This window comes from Dysidea avara, chromosome 2, assembly GCF_963678975.1.
Source record: "Dysidea avara chromosome 2, odDysAvar1.4, whole genome shotgun sequence".
In the NCBI taxonomy this organism is placed as follows: domain Eukaryota; kingdom Metazoa; phylum Porifera; class Demospongiae; order Dictyoceratida; family Dysideidae; genus Dysidea; species Dysidea avara.
Genome location: NC_089273.1, coordinates 28,020,279 through 28,038,605, shown reverse-complemented (window position 1 = coordinate 28,038,605; position 18,327 = coordinate 28,020,279). Strand labels below are relative to the sequence as shown.

The 18,327-nt window shown below is 36.1% G+C and overlaps 1 protein-coding gene across 2 annotated transcripts in view; it reads right to left on the bottom strand.

Moving 5' to 3' along the window:
* LOC136244144 (uncharacterized) overlaps nt 1-18,327 on the bottom strand; it is a 60,767-nt gene that overhangs the window by 42,001 nt on the left and 439 nt on the right. For both annotated transcript variants that reach the window (XM_066035663.1, XM_066035666.1), the window contains exon 2: nt 3,687-4,029. In XM_066035663.1, the coding sequence (XP_065891735.1) occupies nt 3,687-4,005 (319 nt within the window). In that variant the 5' untranslated portion in view covers nt 4,006-4,029. The remainder of the gene's footprint in view (nt 1-3,686; nt 4,030-18,327) is intronic.

Below are 18,327 nucleotides of genomic sequence, written 5' to 3'. Positions count from 1 at the left end.
TCCATGAAGAAGACGATACAGATACCAACACTGAATGAAAGCAAAACTTACCATATATATACAAGAGAATAAATTTTCCACTACCATGGCCATGGTTAAAGTACAATTTTATTATAATGAATGTCATTGTGTGTGTACCTAATTTAATTTGTACGGTGTCAGGGTTGGAATTGTAAAGAATTAAATCCATCTTCATGACAATAGAGAATGAAAACAACCGAATTGCATATAAAGCTACGCTATTTCTTGGTTTCCATGGTAACACATGCACTTTCTATTCTTCATTATGACCTTTTGTTATAAAAATGTCCCTTGCCATGGGAAAACTATCATTAGACGAGCAATAAATAGCTTAAACCAAAATTTAATTAAGTGCATGGGCGGGAATAAATGTCAGTTATGTCCAGTATAATGATGATAATTTTAGAACAAATTAAGCTATGGATACCAAACAAGTATCATCATGTTCCTTATAGTGAGAGCAATCATTTGATACCAAATGTAAATAGTTTGGATAATGTACAGCTGAAATAGAAGCACAAATCCAATTTTTTGCTAAAAATGACAAAGATCATACAAAAGGTCACTTTCCCCTTATGGGATTTCCGGGACTTTTGATATGTTGTAGAGCACATTTTACTGTTAAACCCATTTGTGTTTCAATTAGTTTAAGGTTGACCCATTTTTTCATAAAATGACTGGACTATATTGGTTCAGAATACTATAATATAAACTATGATGATCAAGACACACAGCAGTGTGTTGTGGAGGCAATAAAGCTGGCATGCCACAACATTGGTATACTGACAGGAGGAATTTCCGTGTATGCATAGTTCTTTGTCTCCTTCTCCAAAGCATACCATGATTGCATTTTTGCTGTCCTTCAAAGTTGACAGGAGCCATTTGCGAGATATAAAATTTTAAATGTTCTTTCATCTTTTTATTCAACTTTTGCAATTTTTTTCTTTTTTCTTAAGGCATAGGGTGTCTAACATGGGATTTGATTTCTATTTGCACACTTTGGACATGTGTAACTGGATTGCTGCAAACTTTAGCACAAATTAAGAGCAAGTGTGACCGGATTTGTGAAAAGGTACCTTTATTGCACACAAATTTTGACTAGAGCCTGCCGATTATGCTCATTATTTTACCTATTATGCTTTACTGCACTGCTCAAAATTTGCCTATTATGCATAAATTAGTGCTCAATATTTACCTATTATGCTCAAATTATGCTCGATATTTGTGACTGGGCCTGTGAAAACAGGGCATGTGGGCACAAACTACACCCTGTCACTCTACAGGTCATATCTCAGTACTGGAACAGGATATATGCATTTTGTAACTTGCATCATAAAGCCAATTAAATGCTTACTAAGAGCTGAAAATTACACTACCATAGCGTTATGGTACAAAAAGGTGCGAGTGATGAAAGTTTGAAAAGTAGGTAAAAATCATGTGTCTACATGCCCTATTGTCGCAGGCCCGGTCACATTTATATTTCAGTTCCCATGTTTTTCTAGTAAATTTGCACTTTAATCTGGAAAAACAGTAAGTTGCTGAACCATAGACTCTAAATCCTTGCTTATGCAAAGTGCATGTCACAGAAAGGATTGATATATATTCTAATAGAACAGTCAGCAGTCTGATTACTCTCTGACTGTTCTATTAGAGTATATCGATCTAATTCTGTGATATGTGTTTAGATAAGTAAGAATTAATGGTAATGCACAAGTGTTCTGCTTATTATGCTAGCATTATGCTCAATGCTTTCAGGCACCTATTATGCTCATTATTATGCCAGCATAATAGGCGGGTCCCTAAATTTGACCCGTTTTTCACTGTGAAGCTTCATAATGCTTTGATCCTGGCAAATATATAACTGCCTGAAATTTTTCAGGAGAATAGCTGCAGTATCTGGCTGAATTTTGATACTAAGAGAGTGTTAACCAGTACATATAAGGAGTCAAGTGCTACAATATTTTGTTTACTGGTTTGTAAAATGTGTGGAAAAGGTACGTACCTTTTTGTAAATCTGTTCACATAATTTATGAAGGTGAACTGACATTCCAAGTTTGCTATGAATTTGATAAATATATACGGAGTTACAAGTGTTTACTCACATAAGAAAATAGAGCTTATGACACAGCTACAGGGTAAACTGAGAACGGGAATTACTTGAAAATGGTGTGTATATAGGCTCATCATTGTGGCAGTGCTTTTTGATGGTTTGAAAAACAATGGAGTTATATACAACTACAAAGTTATAAAGCAAAAAACTAAACAAGTATAAAATCTCAGGATCAAGATACTCTAATAGATACTGTAATAGAGTAGTCACTATGGCATAAAGAATGCAGCTTAAGAAAAATTTTCCAGGATTAAAACCAGGGACCTCCATACCTATCATCAACATCCTTAACCACACTGTTTACCTCACTTAATTTATTCTAGTGCCTATACAATTATGCTTCAGCATTTTTGGTAAATGTTTATAATTTCATACTGTATAAATTATACCACTGGAAATTCAAGAACATTCTATGTGTGCTCTATTAGAAGTCCTCAAAAATGTGCTCTAGACTATTAGGCTATTATTTTAAATTAGACATGCCATAAAATACATTAACAAGTCTGCCTTCAATAATGATCATTGTGTCTGTATAGATAAGAAGAAATACAAACTGAAAGTCAGCCATAAGCTGTTTTAGGGGTCTTATAAGTATAAAAAGAAGTGAAAACAACCAAGCTGTGAAAAAATGGTTCGGCATTTATAAGCTTGGGTGAAAAGGTTGTGAAATCAAAAGTGGAGGCCAAGAAATGGCTGCAATAATGTTAATGAAAAAACTCCATGTACTATTAAAATCAAGATTTAATAATAGTGGAGAGGCTTCACTGTTATTAACTCTTGTTAAGATGTGTTCATGTTAACATAATCGCAGCCATTTCTTAGCCTCCACCTTTGATTTCACAACTTTTTTCACCCAAGCTTATGAAAGTGCACCATTTCTTCACAGCTTGGCTGCTTATGGGTGGAAAAATGCTGAGAAACCTTTTTAAAGGTTTTATCCCATCCATAGTGGAAGCTCAAAGTCTCAATATTTATTTATTTTTCAAGTAGCACATACAATCCAAAGAGACTACCTGAAATGTCCCATACACCCCTGATGAGTTATAGAAGTTTAATAGTAGGCAATTTTACTGTATGTGCCTACATGTCTAGTTTTCTCAGGAAAATGTGATAATATACTGTAGGAGATAGGTATTTAGGTAATTTAACGCAACAATCTGAACGGTGTCAGCTGTAAGGAAATTGAAGCATTTTGCTAATTTACAGTATGAGATAATACTTATACATTTAGATGTTTTAGAAGTGTAAGGATATGGCCAGACCCAAACAGTGATGAAACTTGTGAGTATGGTACCAGCCTGAAGTTTTGGTCACTTTACACTCCTAACCTAGCACTACTCCTGGATGTAATTTTAAGACAACGGGTTAAACACATGATGAGTTATGTCTTGTCAAACTTGTAAATTTGGAAAGGCTATAAGACCCCTTTTCACAGATCTGGTAACATTCTGGTTTGGTATCTGTTTAGTTGAGAATTGGAATGCAGTTTATTTAAATCGTAATTCACTTAATGCTAATATGATTATGTGTAGTATACCTTGATTAGTATTCTTACTTGCTGTTAGCTCTTTATTAACCACTGTACCCAATTTGCATACGTTGTCAAAAGAACTTCCTTCCATTACTCGAAGAAGCTGGTCGAAGGTGTCCGTAATACCCTCACTCAGTTCAGGTTTGATGGCATTATCCACCAAATATGATGCCATTTCTATAGATGCGCTTAATGATTGCAGGACAGTTTTTGTGTGATCAGATAGCACACGGTGTTCCTGTAACTTTGCCAGAAATGTGACATCTTTCATCGGCAAAGATGATATGATTGCCTGATAGTACTTTTCAAACACATCAGCTCCATAATACTTTGACTTATCCATTGTTGTGCAAAAATAGAAGTGTATCTGTATCATAAAACAACAGGTTGTGCATTATTTGTAAGCTAAAATATACACACAAAAGCTTTACATAGTAAATTACCACTCTTTGCACAGCATCATGTGCTAATAAAATTCAACGTAATTTGCAGAGCTGGGCAGTACCTAAATAACTAATAATTAACACTGGACACTTTCTCAAGTAACTGACCCCTATCATAAGCAAAGGAAGTACCTTTCTGGTGAGGTGCACATTTTGAGCACATCTCTTTTTTCAATGCCTGGGCCTAACTACATTGTACTATGTCAGCAGCCATACCTTGATATGCGAACAGTCTAAACACAAACATGTAAACTATGAGAAGCTGTAGTCTTGCCTAGCCAGACCATTTTTTCTTTTGTGTGGGCATCGGGAAAAATGGTCTGGTATATACACCTACATTAAGAATTCTGTGCAGCATTCCACTGCAGTCAGGTTGAATGTTGATTGCTGCTGATTGGCGAAGCCCTAAACTTTTCAAACTTTTTAGCCTGCGATAGGCCGGCTTTGGGATATACAAATACAAAAAGAAGTGAAATATAATCCAAAACAGCCAAGCTGTAAAAAAAGAGTGCTGCCCTCAAAAAGGCCATGGTGAAAAAAGATGTGAAATCCAAGGTGGCGGCCAAGAAATGGCTGTGATGATAGGTAAATGGTAAAAAATTTAATAACAACAATTCAGGTGAATTTTGGTGGTGCTTGGTCTTGGCACAAAATTCATCTGAATTGTCGTTATTAAAATTTTTACCATTAACTTACCATCACAGCCATTTCTTGGCCACCACCTTGGATTTCACATCTTTTTCACCATAGCCTTTTTGAGGGCTGCACTCTTTTTTTACAGCTTGGCTGTTTTGGATTAGATTTACTTAACAGTATAGCTAGAAACTGAACTAACATTCAACTTTCAAGCTACCAAATTCCCAATGAACTTATCTTACAGTAATTTTTTTTACCATTGCCGGATATTTATTTTACTACAGTGATGTTTGAGCCGAAAGTGTGATGATTTTAGTTAGAGAAATAAGCAAAATTAATTTTCATGAAAAACACTGCATTATACACCCTTGACTGTTAAACTACTAATTTAGATCATGACTCTGTTATTATAGTCCGGTAATTAAATGCAAAAATTGCTATGTGCCCGGAGTATGGTGTAAACAGTGTAACAGTTTAACTGCTGCTTCTTACTCGTTGCAGTTGTATCATTGTTTTTTTTTTTGTTTGTTAATTTGTATCTTTACTTTGTAGTTAGCAAATTTTTTTTGCGTTGCTTTTAGCACTGGTTTTGGGGGACTACTGTACTCTGTACTGGTTGCAAGCCTTTTGTGTAGTCTTTCTTCAGATAAAATTGGTATTAATAATAATCTAATCCAAAACAGCTAAAGAGTGCGGCCCTATGGTGGTGGAATCCCAACCACAAAATTCACCTGAACTGTCATTATTAAAATTTTTACCATTAACCTACCATCACAGCTATCACTGCTTGAAGTATCTTAGTTTACTACAGTGGTATATCCCCAGTACATGGAACAGTTAATTGTTTGTTATTTTAGTAGTTTTTCAGTAAACCCGCATTCGCTGATGTTTTACTGAGAGTTTAAAACTTAGTAAAATAATTATGTTCCATATACTTAAGTCTACTGACACTTTACTATCAGTACATCTACAGTAAGGCATCTTAACAAATTAGTAAACTAAGAACCTTCAAGCAGTGTATTTTTTGGCCGCTACCTTGGATTTCACGTCTTTTTTCACCATAGCCTTTTTGAGGGTCGCACTCTTTTTTACAGCTTGGCTGTTTTGGATTAGATTTCACGTTTTGTATTTGTATACCCCAAAGCCGGCTTTGGGGTTTTATTAACCTTTTTTCTTTACCATAGGAAGAATATTTTAAATATTATAACTAATTTTGATTTTATCAGTAAATGTACAAATTATATATAATACATATAAATTATTTATTATTCCCTACGGATAACTTGTTTGCAGCTGATCTCTCTACTGGGTGACTTGAAATGTAGCTGATCTCTCTACTGGGTGACTTGAAATGTAGCTGATCTCTCTACTGGGTGATTTGCTTGTAGATGAACTCTCTATACTTGAGACCACCGACAAAATCAACCAGATCTCCTAAACTTTTCATGCATCCATGCTCATAGCCACCAGACCTTGATTTGGACCAAGATCCTAAGGATTTCTAGAGTGTAACATTCCACATGCTTCTTTCCATACAATGAAACTAGCATGTACTGTAATTTGCTGCAACAGTGTGGCTTGTGTGGGCTCCCTGGGAGTAAACCTTGAAATATCAACTACAGCAGATCTAGTGCAGAGCGCGCTTCGTAGCAAGAACCTGTGATCCCACTGGACCAGCTGCATGGACTAAGAATCCTCACTCAAAAATAGTGGTGAAAAAATGTTAAGATTATCCCAACATGTGAAGTTATTTGATGTGCATACATCCACTTAGCAACATATTCAAGACAAGAAATTACCACCTTTTAATCTCCAACCTTCACCTTCATCCAAGACCCAGCTCATACCAGTCCACCTTTATTCCATCAATGATTTTGTGAAATTATATATCTAACCTAGCCGAAGACTTTGCCACTCTAATTCACATCATGTCTTTATAATCACCATATTGTATAATTGCCGCCATGTGTATATCTTCATTTGTAAAGTACAAAATAGCTAGGTATGTAAATTGTAAGGCAGGATTCTATTGACTGAGAAAATTTAAACGAACTTTAAATTTAGAAGACAATAATTATGACAGTCAATTTACTTTAATTTTGATATTTAATGTCTTGCAACACAAATCTAGGCTCACCCGTCTTTGACTGCCATCTAAAAGATTACAGATTATAGTAAAGAAATTTTCAATCAGTAAGAAACACCAACAAGAGTATCATCCAACTCACATGTACTTGTAAATAGTACATATACTTTATTAAGTAGCACACAATAATTATGGACTATTAGAACATAATTATTTATGTATATAAGGCAAGAATTTTTACAGTTAAAAACATGGTACAATTTTCCTTTTACTAAGAGAAAAATTCTTATCAATGTCCAAAAATTTGATGAATCCATGCATCTCATCAACTTTCACATTGGTGGTCTAAACTTTCTGAAAGTGATACCACGTACTATGTGTTTAAATAAAATCGAGTTATGATCAACTAGCCTTTTCCGGTCACACCAGTGTCTTTCTGGTTTCTGAAGACAATTTCAGGAAATTCTACTGTGATTATGCTCTGAAACCAATGAAATTGATTAACCTTCTAAATATTGTACTATCTCATCAATATCAGCAGAAACAATTAACTGCATGACATCATCCAATCAGCTATACTGTATTATTATATCCAGTAACAGTCTCACAATCATGTAATAAATGAAGTGAAGAGCACTACTAGGGAAACAATCATTGAAAAGGCTAATCTTGGTGCTAATGATAACTAACAATCAATCCTTTAATAGGGGTATGTTTGATCACACGCTGCCGCTGGAGGTCTGCTGATAACTTGTAATGAGGATAGTTTCAGCAATGAGTTGCCACAGTTTGAGAATGCACTCCCAGGCCTTAAATGAACCGTGCAAATAGCACAATGTCTGTACATAATTAGTTTTGGGCAGACACACATGTCCTTGCAAAAGGGCAATTGGAAACAGTGGAAATGGAAACCGGAAACGGAAAGTGGAAATGGAAAACGGAAATGGTCAAATCGTCATATAAATGTACCCTAGAGTAAAACCCTTGTATAGTGGCCACCATGCACCTCTTAAAGACCACCTCCTTATAAAGACCACCTCCATACAAAGAGCACTTTGTAATTAGATCTCAATGACTTATAAGACCACTTCATGATCACCTTTATAAAGACAACTCTCTTTACAAAGACCACCTCTCCACATTTTAATAATCGTTCCAAACATCTTATCAAAACAGCTAGGTCAGCTAAAAAATACTATACTCTTAAGGTAATTATCTCTTTGAGACCTCTTTTTTTGTTGATACAGTAGGTTGTAATATAGGCCACTGAGTGAAGCGTGTACCAAAACATGGAAGATGGCATTGACCTCTTTCTTTGAGTCATGAAATACATGTTTGAAGCTTATCAAATATTACCCATGTAAAGAGGTGGTCTTTATAAAAGGTGACCACAAAGTGGCCTTACCTATATCTTTAGAACCTAATTACAACATATTCTTTGTATAGAAATGGTCTTTGTACAGAGGTGGTATTTAAAAGTGACACTAAGTGAGGTTTTACCCTAGGACCGTAAGAGCCTAGCTGTTTTGATAAAGTCATATATAGAATACATGCATGGAATCTTAGCTACAGTATTATTACAATGTGAGAGGTGGTCTTTGAACAGACTATGAAATGGTAGGGTACATTTATATGACGATTTGACCATTTCTGTTTTCCGTTTCCGGTTTCCATTTCCACTGTTTACAATTGCCCCTTGCAAAACCAATAGTGATACCATAAAAGCTGATGTGTACATGTTTGTTTGTAGTGCTAACAATAACTGTCACTTGGTTGCTAGGAGATACTACATTTTCCCAACCCAAGGATTTACCAATGCCACCTCCCCTTTGCGTACTGCTATCACCAACAGCTGTAATGACCACAGCCTGGTGATATGTTGCAGCTATGTGGTTGTATTTAACTTCAAAACTTTCAATGGAAACTCCCTGTTCCAATTCCAGCAGTGTATATAAAGTGCTCCTCTAGCACATGTCTGTACAATTTGACTCTATGTCTGTACATTTGTGAATATGTAAGGACATTTCTCCTCAGCACCTTAAAAATTGAATTAAGGCCTGACTCCATTCCATAGTTTAGTCCTTCATTCCATTCTGTTCTGTACCATAGGTCCCACCTGTTTAGTTAATGGGTCCATGCACTTATAGTGATGTTCACAGAATATAGCCTCCTTGTGGCACAGCCCAGTCCTGCCAGAATTTTGTGCTTCACACACTGCACAAAATTCCTTACATTTTGACTGAGTTCCTTCAGCTGGCTCTTTCTTGTCACCATTGCCTTCCTGCTTGTTTCCTTTGTAGCATACAACATTAATGTAGTGTACTGATTTATGATTGAAATGCTGGCCCTAGACTGTAGTCTATAGTCACACTAAGCGTAAACAGGGTACATACTGTAAGCTTTAGAGAAAATAAGCAATCCATTAACTGCCCTCTTAGATAAACATCACTGAGACAGCTAATCCCACAATAAGTACTTCATTACTAATGACAACCGACTAAAACCCACAATCAGTCCTTTAATTGTTTCTATCTTTCTTGGGGCTTTGTTTAATCACCTGCTGGAGGTTTGTCGATAACTTGTAAGGGAAGTTTCAGCAATGGTAAGCCGCAGGCTTCATTTTGAGAAAGCGTTCCGTTCCATAGTGTAGTTCATGATTCCGTTCCGTAGAATAGACCCCACCAATGTGGACTCCCCTAGCTGGCGGGCAACTCTGCAGCAAATTTGGCTCTAATCGGATAAGGTATAACCGAGATACAAAGGTGTGAAAATTACGTTTACTTTCTTCCTGTCAATATACTCATGGTGTGGCTCGCCGGCTTCTTGGGCCGCACGGCACGCTATCGTGTGTCTTGATATCAATGAATTGTTCTATAAAATGCTTCCCGCACTGTTGTTGTAACATTGACATTGTTTATTGTATACCATCTAAGTTAAAAGCGGAAGTGTACTTACAGTACATTCCATACTGTGTTAAAGTGTGCCATATTTTCCATCAAAGTCTGCTCTATTTATTTATTTATTTATTATTATTACTGGGCAGGCAGTGTTTACTGATTATGCCCAGGGGCAAATGCTTTTCTCTTTGTCAATAAAGCACACTTTGTGTGAATGTGACGCAACCAAATACACAACCCACGGAAACACCGGAACATCCACGATCATCCACATTAACAAAGCTGCCAACAAAATTACCATTATAGCAATTAACCACAAATTAATGGCTACCCACACAAATGTTTGTAATTCCACTACAATAATTATACCATTCAATCTTAAATTGTTCACTAAACTGTCTATTATTGTAATTCTTGGTTAGACTAGTTGCCTCTTCATATTGACTCCTTCAACTTTGTCACATTGATGGCGACACTTGTGAACAATGATTGGATAGCTGTACAAACTGTCCATTATTTACGTACACCGTAGCTAGCCTTCCTCTGTTGTTCTCCTCATCCTCCTATCCTGCTACTAAGCGAATTCTGGATCTTGTGGATCACAAATCGTGGTCAGCATTAATGGCTACAAATTAAGCTTCTGCTAATCACAAGTATAGGCACTAGTTTTCTAACTTCCATCATGGCATTCTGGGTTGTGATAAACTGTATTAACAGTTATAACTTCTTTTTGTTTGCAACTTTGGATTCATACATTAAACCAGTTAAAGCAGCGTTTACACTTGTGCACTATGGTAAATATAGCACTCAGGTGTGTCAAATACAATGTACAATACTTGGCTTTGCCTTGTACTGTGCTTGTCTCTCTTGTGCTACATTTTCCATATTACACTCAATGCGAGGATTAACTAATATTTAAGACATAACAACCATAGATACTATACTATACTAATAATGCAGGTTTGGACAACATGATCATTGGCATATATTCCAGAAGCTGTACGTTCATCAACATGATGCCAAGATCTGTAATTGCCACACTGAGCTACTCTAGAATCACATAGCTTCAACATAATTATCACAGATGTCAGGAGGACTCTTACAAATACCTAAAGCCGGTAGCAATACAAACTAAATGACTGCATGCGCACCTGGTTAGCTATCACTGGAAAGCTCTGTAGAAGATGTTGAATAGTATCAATGCGTGACGTAAACCATTAAATTTGTCTCATATTCAATACCATGTTTTACTGTTTTGTCTTCAAAGACATGGCAAGGTGTACACTACAGCATAGATAATGTGTATCAGCTATTTATGACTATATGGTTTCCTTGAGTAACGTTATACTGCTAGGAATCTGGGGTTGAATATGATATAAAATATTCACTTATATTTCATATACTAGTAACTTACATGCTATATCTTATCATGAATTTGCCATGAACATATGTATCTGTGAAATATGAATAATAGAACAATACTTAGATAAATCACCTGGTATTCACCTCTTTGTAAAGACCACTTTCTAACAAAGGCCTCATCTTTATAAAGACCATTTAACTTTAATGTCTAAATTTTGGCTATCTTGTTGTTTTAGAGTGCATCCCAATAGATTATGTGTCACACGTCTATATTTATGATACAACAATGTCCCCATGCAAAACAAAAAACAGATTGCTGTACAAAAAAGATGTGTCCATGAAACTAAAAGTAACTGATGACTAAAGGAGCTAATATTTGTTGAGGCCAAGAAATGAATATTAATACCGGCAACTACAGTAACTATAGTTTGCAAAAATTTTATCCTTTATCAGAGGTGGCTCCAGGGAGTTTCTGAGGTTTCCAGAAATCAGTCAAGTGTATTCAAGCAGTTAAAAACATTTTTGCATTGATTTGCAGAGACACAAGACATTCAGATTGAGATACTCTAATAGAGCAGTCACTAACTTTAATAAACCAGTCACAGTATCATGAACCACAGTAGTGGTTCATAACAGAGATGGCCTGTGTTTTTTTTGCCAAAATCCTAATAGAATACACACACCTAAACACCACCTTATAGGAACCACAAATGAAGCCTTAGAAGTTAAGAACTGGAAAATATGAACTAAAAAGGACCCACTAAAATACTTTTTAAAAAACTGAAATATACCATTTTGTTCATCATCATCTTATTATTATTTTTTCCACTGGGCTAGAGAAAAATTTGGGTACATTTTGGAGATAAAAACTACATAACTTTAATTTCCTTCTATACGTCCCATGATCTATTTTTAAATGCATATTGCAACACTTGCAAGCAAATCTGCTTCTTGTAGGTTCACTTTGCCAATGATCTTCTGACTAAGTCTCTGCAAGGGTAACCAACATGTTATTATGTGTTAATAAGTATCCAATCTATTAATGTTAACATTTCAATTGAAAATCCTATACATTTAACCACAGTATATTAAGTCCACACCAGAGCAACAATGTTGCTGTGTACCTGACTTATTGTGATCACATAACACTACCATGGTTCATGATTAATCAGACTAGTGTTTGATAACTCTGACAATATTAGCTGACTACTTAACGGCATGATGACTAACTTGATATACATGTTTAGTACTGTGACATATCAAGCATCCCTTATTTGTTAGCTCCATAAATGGATTTATAAAAGTAAACAAGCTATAGTACAAAAAAATAATTTTAAAAATCTAAAATGGGAATAGAGTTTGCTGAAAATGTAAAGAACAAAAGTCACTGGCCAGCATGTTAAATACCCAGAGATCTCTATTTGGACTCAAATAAACATTTATACAGAAACATTCTCAGTACTTATCTGCCCCTTATTCATGGAGAACTACTGTTTTTTCCTTAGTTTCCACCATATCCATTGACTCCAAATAGAGATCTCTGTGTTTAACATGCTGGCTAGTTTGACTCTTGTTTCTTTATTTTTTCAGCTATCTCTATTCCCATGTTTTAATTTTTAATAATAATATTACACTATTCTTAGTCTTATTATTTTTTCACTGATCTACAGGAAATATGTTCACTCTTGGGGATAAAAACTGCATATCCTTTCATACTAAGTCTAGGTTTGTCATGTCCATGACCATGTAATAATTTATATGCATATTGCAATGTTAACATCTTCTTTGAAGCAAATTTGCTTCTTGTAAGTTCACTCTGCCATTTATCTTCTGACTTAGTATCTATCTATGTGTAAATATGTTATCCAATCTGTTAACATTAACGTGTTCATTTGGAAACCCTATATCATTGCCTATGTTGCATGCGCAACCACAGTGTATTAAGTTCATACCAATGTTATTGCTACTACCACATACTTGAGTTACACCATTTTCACATGGGCACCCAAATGTGGGTTCAACCCAGGGTGAATACCACATTCAACCCACCAGTTTCTGTTCTCAAGCAATCATCACATGATGGTATTCATTGAGTGATAATTGCCTTCTAAGCATTTCATGAATTCAATAAAGACCCAACTCACTTTTGAAACCATAAACTGAGTTCAATCCTACTGCTTGTAGGGTTATGACTTCTAAAAGTGAGTTGTGGTTTTTGGTGAATACATAAAGTGCTTAGAAGACAAATTATCACTCAATGAATACCATCATCTGATGATTGCTTGTGAACAGAAACTGGTGGTTTTACTCAACCTGGGTTGAACTCACTTTTCACCATTTTTATGTATCACCAAAAACTGCAATTCACTTTTGAAGCCATAACCTCAGTTCAACCAAGTTCAACTGTACTGCTTTGTGCTGCTTTGTAGGTTGAACTTGGTTATGACTTCGAGGTTCAACCCAGGTTGACCCCAGCAGTTAAGGTGATCATAATAATTATGAAAAGGTTGAATGTGCTGGATTGTGAAAATGTTGTTCGAGGTACAATCTGGTTAAGCTGATCATATGGGGTTGAAAGTGGGTTCAACCTAATTTAAAGTGACCACATGAAAAGGGTGTTAGAGCTGCACATGTGTGCATATGTATCAGAAGCCATAATTATACAAATGCACATTGGTGACCATAACACACTGCTTATAGCAGTACAAAGTACACTCAATTGCAGGGAAACATTACACTAGTTATTGTTAACTCTGCATGATATGATAGCTGAATACTTAATTACTTACTGTATATATAGCAGCTATTGTATGTACATGATGACCGACTTGATATACATATTTAGCACTGTGATTATTATTGCACCACTTGCACCTCTTATTAACATGTTAATTGGATTTGTTTTTCCCCTGCAATTGACTGCAATGGTGGATCCAGGATGGGGCATTTGGGCCCCACTTGTGGAGGAGTTCTGAATAAAATACAGTAGCTACTTTATGTCAGGCCAAGATAAGTTTATCAAACTCATAGTATGCTCACATGCATTTTACTTGCATTTATTATAAATTCGCTTGAAACCAAATCATACCAGTCACTGAAACTAGCTGTAAAATTGTCACCCAGCACCTTCATGCATACTAAGCACTTCTAATGATAATTATCGTGTTGCTGTTGTGTAAGATATTCAGAGCCTTTTAACAGCTTTTAAGACTTCATAACCATCTGCAAAGGCCAAAATGGCAAAAATCAACAGTGAGACACTACTAAGAGGTGATTGTTTGCTGCTTCAAAAATGCAGCAACTAACAAGAGAATATGAGTCTCCCCAACCACCTACAACTTAGCCTGTTTGTGCCCCTCCCATTGCCAGGTTCTGGATTCGCCCCTGCATGGACTGTACTTTCTACTATACAGCTTTGATCTATCCAACTATGGTGTATAGCAACGTTGAAACCGGGAAGGGTCAACCGGGTCACATTTTCTTCGGGTCATCCAGGTCCGACCCGGTTTACAAATTATCCGGGTCTGACCTGGATTGGATTGCATGAGAAACGAAATTGCTCGTTTGACGACGTGTAAACTTATAAACGCTGCTCGAGTAACTCTTTCTACAGCCACGCCCACTTATTGCATCACAAACATACGCTCAGCCACTTCCATTTAATAGTAGTAAGTGTAGTCTGTAGCATGAAACTGTGTCTGTTGCTGTCTACAAGCCTACGTGGAGCCACTCCCACCAATCGCTTATTGTACGAGTAGTATATAGTGCAGTCTTGCAGCAGGATAAGTACTTTTGTGAGCCACACCCACCTAAATATATCAGGAAATAAAATATATATATATATTGGGAAATTGTAATACTAGGTATGCACAAAGCCACACCCAATTGCTGTCTGTAAATTCACAGTAGCTACCTAGAACCAAAACACATGCACTGACTGATTTTAAATCACAAACTTACCCGCTAAGTTATCACATAACTACTCGTTGACTCGGTCAACATGAATCGAACACTCAAAACGTAGTCTCGCTTGCTCGAGACTATACTCGAAGCATAGCTCTTATCGCACACCTCGGCTTTAATTAATCCGCGCCCGGGTCAGTGGGTCATCCGGGTCAGCAGTAGTGACCCGGTTTCAACGCTGGTGCATGTATAGAGCATACTGTAATCAACAATAATTTCGTTAGCTATAAATAAAATGAATTCATAAAAGTAAACAAACCAGTATAAAATATGGGAATAGAGATTGCTGAAAAAACAAAGAAACAAGAGTTGAACTAGCCAGCATGGTAAACGGGATCTCTATTCAGACTCAATGCCATAGTGATTCCGGGAGAATTTTAAAATTAATGGAAATAATTTTTATTTAGCATAACCTTGTGTATATAGTACTCCCTGCAGGATCTCATAAACACTTAGTTTTTAAAAATCCATTATAAGATGGTGGAGTTATAAGTGATTTTGTCCTTTAAAATAAGCTAAATTTTCTCCATATCTTTCCATTGAAAAAAGTCCCAAAAATGGAACAATTGAACAATGCTTATAACTGAGCTTTGCAATAACACTTTGAACTTCTGTTTTTTTGTTATAAATACCTTGATACATGGACCACAGACTGTCAGTATCACCTTACTTGTAAGACTCTCTGAATAAAAGTCACCTCCATAGAAAGCTACTAAATAGTTGCATGCATTTAGCATCTTGCTGATGGCAAAACAGCATAAACATGGTGAAGTGCAACCACCCTGTTCCAGTCATCTACACTCAAAATACAATGTGCATGCAAAGCAAGGAGTTGTACTGTTGATATATAGCTGCTTATATGATTATTTTGTCTCTTAATGTACAGCTCCTTGACAGCTACCAAAATGGTGTATCAAAGAGATGAGCTATTTGTGGTGCAAATTTGCTGACTTTTAGCATAGTAATGTTGAAAACTACATGGACAAAAATGCTCACCTTGGTGTAACTAACATGTGCTGGGTCGTTTCTTACAAAAAGAACATAACATTGTGGTGGCTACATTGCAAAATAATCTTATAATTGGCATAAAACTCCACACAAACACAGGAAACTAACTGCACCATCGTATTCCTTGCCCCCAGAAACCCTAGTAACAATCCAATTGTTTGATCAATCACTCGTATGGCAGCAAAATGATTGTGCCAGATTCACGGAGAAAATTTTATGCAAAATTTACGGAATTCCGGAATCGGTACTGGATGTAAAGGCATTATTGGTGACTGTCTCTGCAAAAAACCACCGTGTTCATTGAAGGTTGTGATTAGTCCCTACCATATCCATGGAGTCCGAATAGAGATCTCTGTGTGTTTAACATGCTGACTTATTATTTTTGTTACACTAGTAGAGAAAAGTGCACCAAGACATTACGTAACTTCTAAAAGTTTCACATTTTTGATCATAATATCTTCATTCTGTTTTTTTTTGCATATAATTTATATCCACAAATTTTCACTAGTTTGTCCACATGTTTCTATGGTAACCACTGCAATTATGCCATGATATGTACATTAATCTGACATACTTATTTTGAAGCTATTATAGACACTTTTGAGTTTTGCCAAACAATAAATTGTAGTTGATGAATGCTCTCGACGACTGATTTTGAAAATTTGCTTTTAATGGAATTTCAAAGTTATATCTATACACTGTATTTTTTCCTATTTTCATGGAATTTTGAAAAACTGTTATTTGTTACAAATTTTAATTTGACTTCATTGTTTTCTTAAAGAAGACTAAGACTTGTGGTTACAGACTTTTATGTTACATTTAGTTTTTGTTTTATGATGCTGTAAAGTCAATTTATGGCTTCAGCATATGTCACTGTAAGTATGTTACAACACCATAGACAACTAAAAACACTATTATTAATAAGTAGTACAACAATGATATGGCATAATATGAAAGTATAATAACCCTTGTACAATATATCTAGTTACATTTAGAAAATATTTGAGGGTAGACAAGTTGAATATTGTTGTAATTTTACGCCTTGGAGCGCTAAAGCAGTGTAGCAAGCTATGTCGCTTTTCTGTGATTGTGCCTTGACAGATTAATGCCAATGTGTAGAGCCTATTGAGGCTTGGAGCACTTGAAGAATGTACTCTGCCACTTACATCATCAGAAACTAGTCTGATTGCATACCTTAGGGATGGCTTGGGAATTTCATGGAGTCCAACAAATCAAATTCATGGGGGTAACATAATTATACTTCATAAGGCAAATGATGGCAATGAATTCAATTTCATTGCCATTTCTTCAACAGATCTGCTATGAAACATTACCTAACATTTATTCATACCGCTAGGTATACGTTCATGGCAAATTCATGACAAGATAGTTACTAGTGTTAGCTGCCATAATAATACTTACAACCCTCGAAGTAGCAGCAAATAACCAGACTTTAAAAGCCTCACCAACCAAAAGGCAATCCTCATGAAACTATGAGGAGTACATATACATTGTGCGAATTGGAGCTCATATATCCTGTGTTATTATCACAATGACAGTAGCTTCTTTACCATTCTTGGTAAGGCCATCATTATTAAATTCCTTGTTTCCCGTCACCACCCGCATCAATTTTAGGTACACTCACCGACTTTTAATTATTTGATTATAAATCATGTGAATGCACTATTTCATGCTAGAAGGAGGCACAGAGTAACTAGTATTAAGGTAAATGCATTAGCCACTGATTAGCTGTGCCCATACACATAGCAGAAGGGTGGAAGTCCCTCCACTCTTGTTCAACAGCGTGGATCCTGGCGGCCTTCAAGATTGAGATAGCTACTCTAATAGAGCAGTCAGAAACTAAAATATACTAACAAGAGTCGAGTGAATACGAATAATCATCTCCCACCCCGCCCCGGCGCATAAGTTCAAGTTTTGCTCTAATGGGTGATGGGAAACAAGCAATATAGCTAATAATGATGGCCTAACAGTTATAGTTTTAATCATATTCATAAGTGAGGTCTTGTGGGACTTCTAGGTATTTGTCCCGTTTCACTTCAGGATATTTAGCTCAAAGATTTTCGCTTAGGCTCCTAGGCTATGGGTAAACACCTCGAACAGGCTCTGCCTTCTGTGTACACCCTCCAGTGCCTAACTGGTAATAACAATAATAACCATGAATCTAATAACAATAATTCAGTCATAGAAGCACAAGGGCTGTGTAGCTACAGCTAGCGCTGTTAACTACATTCCAGCTGCACAAGTGCTAG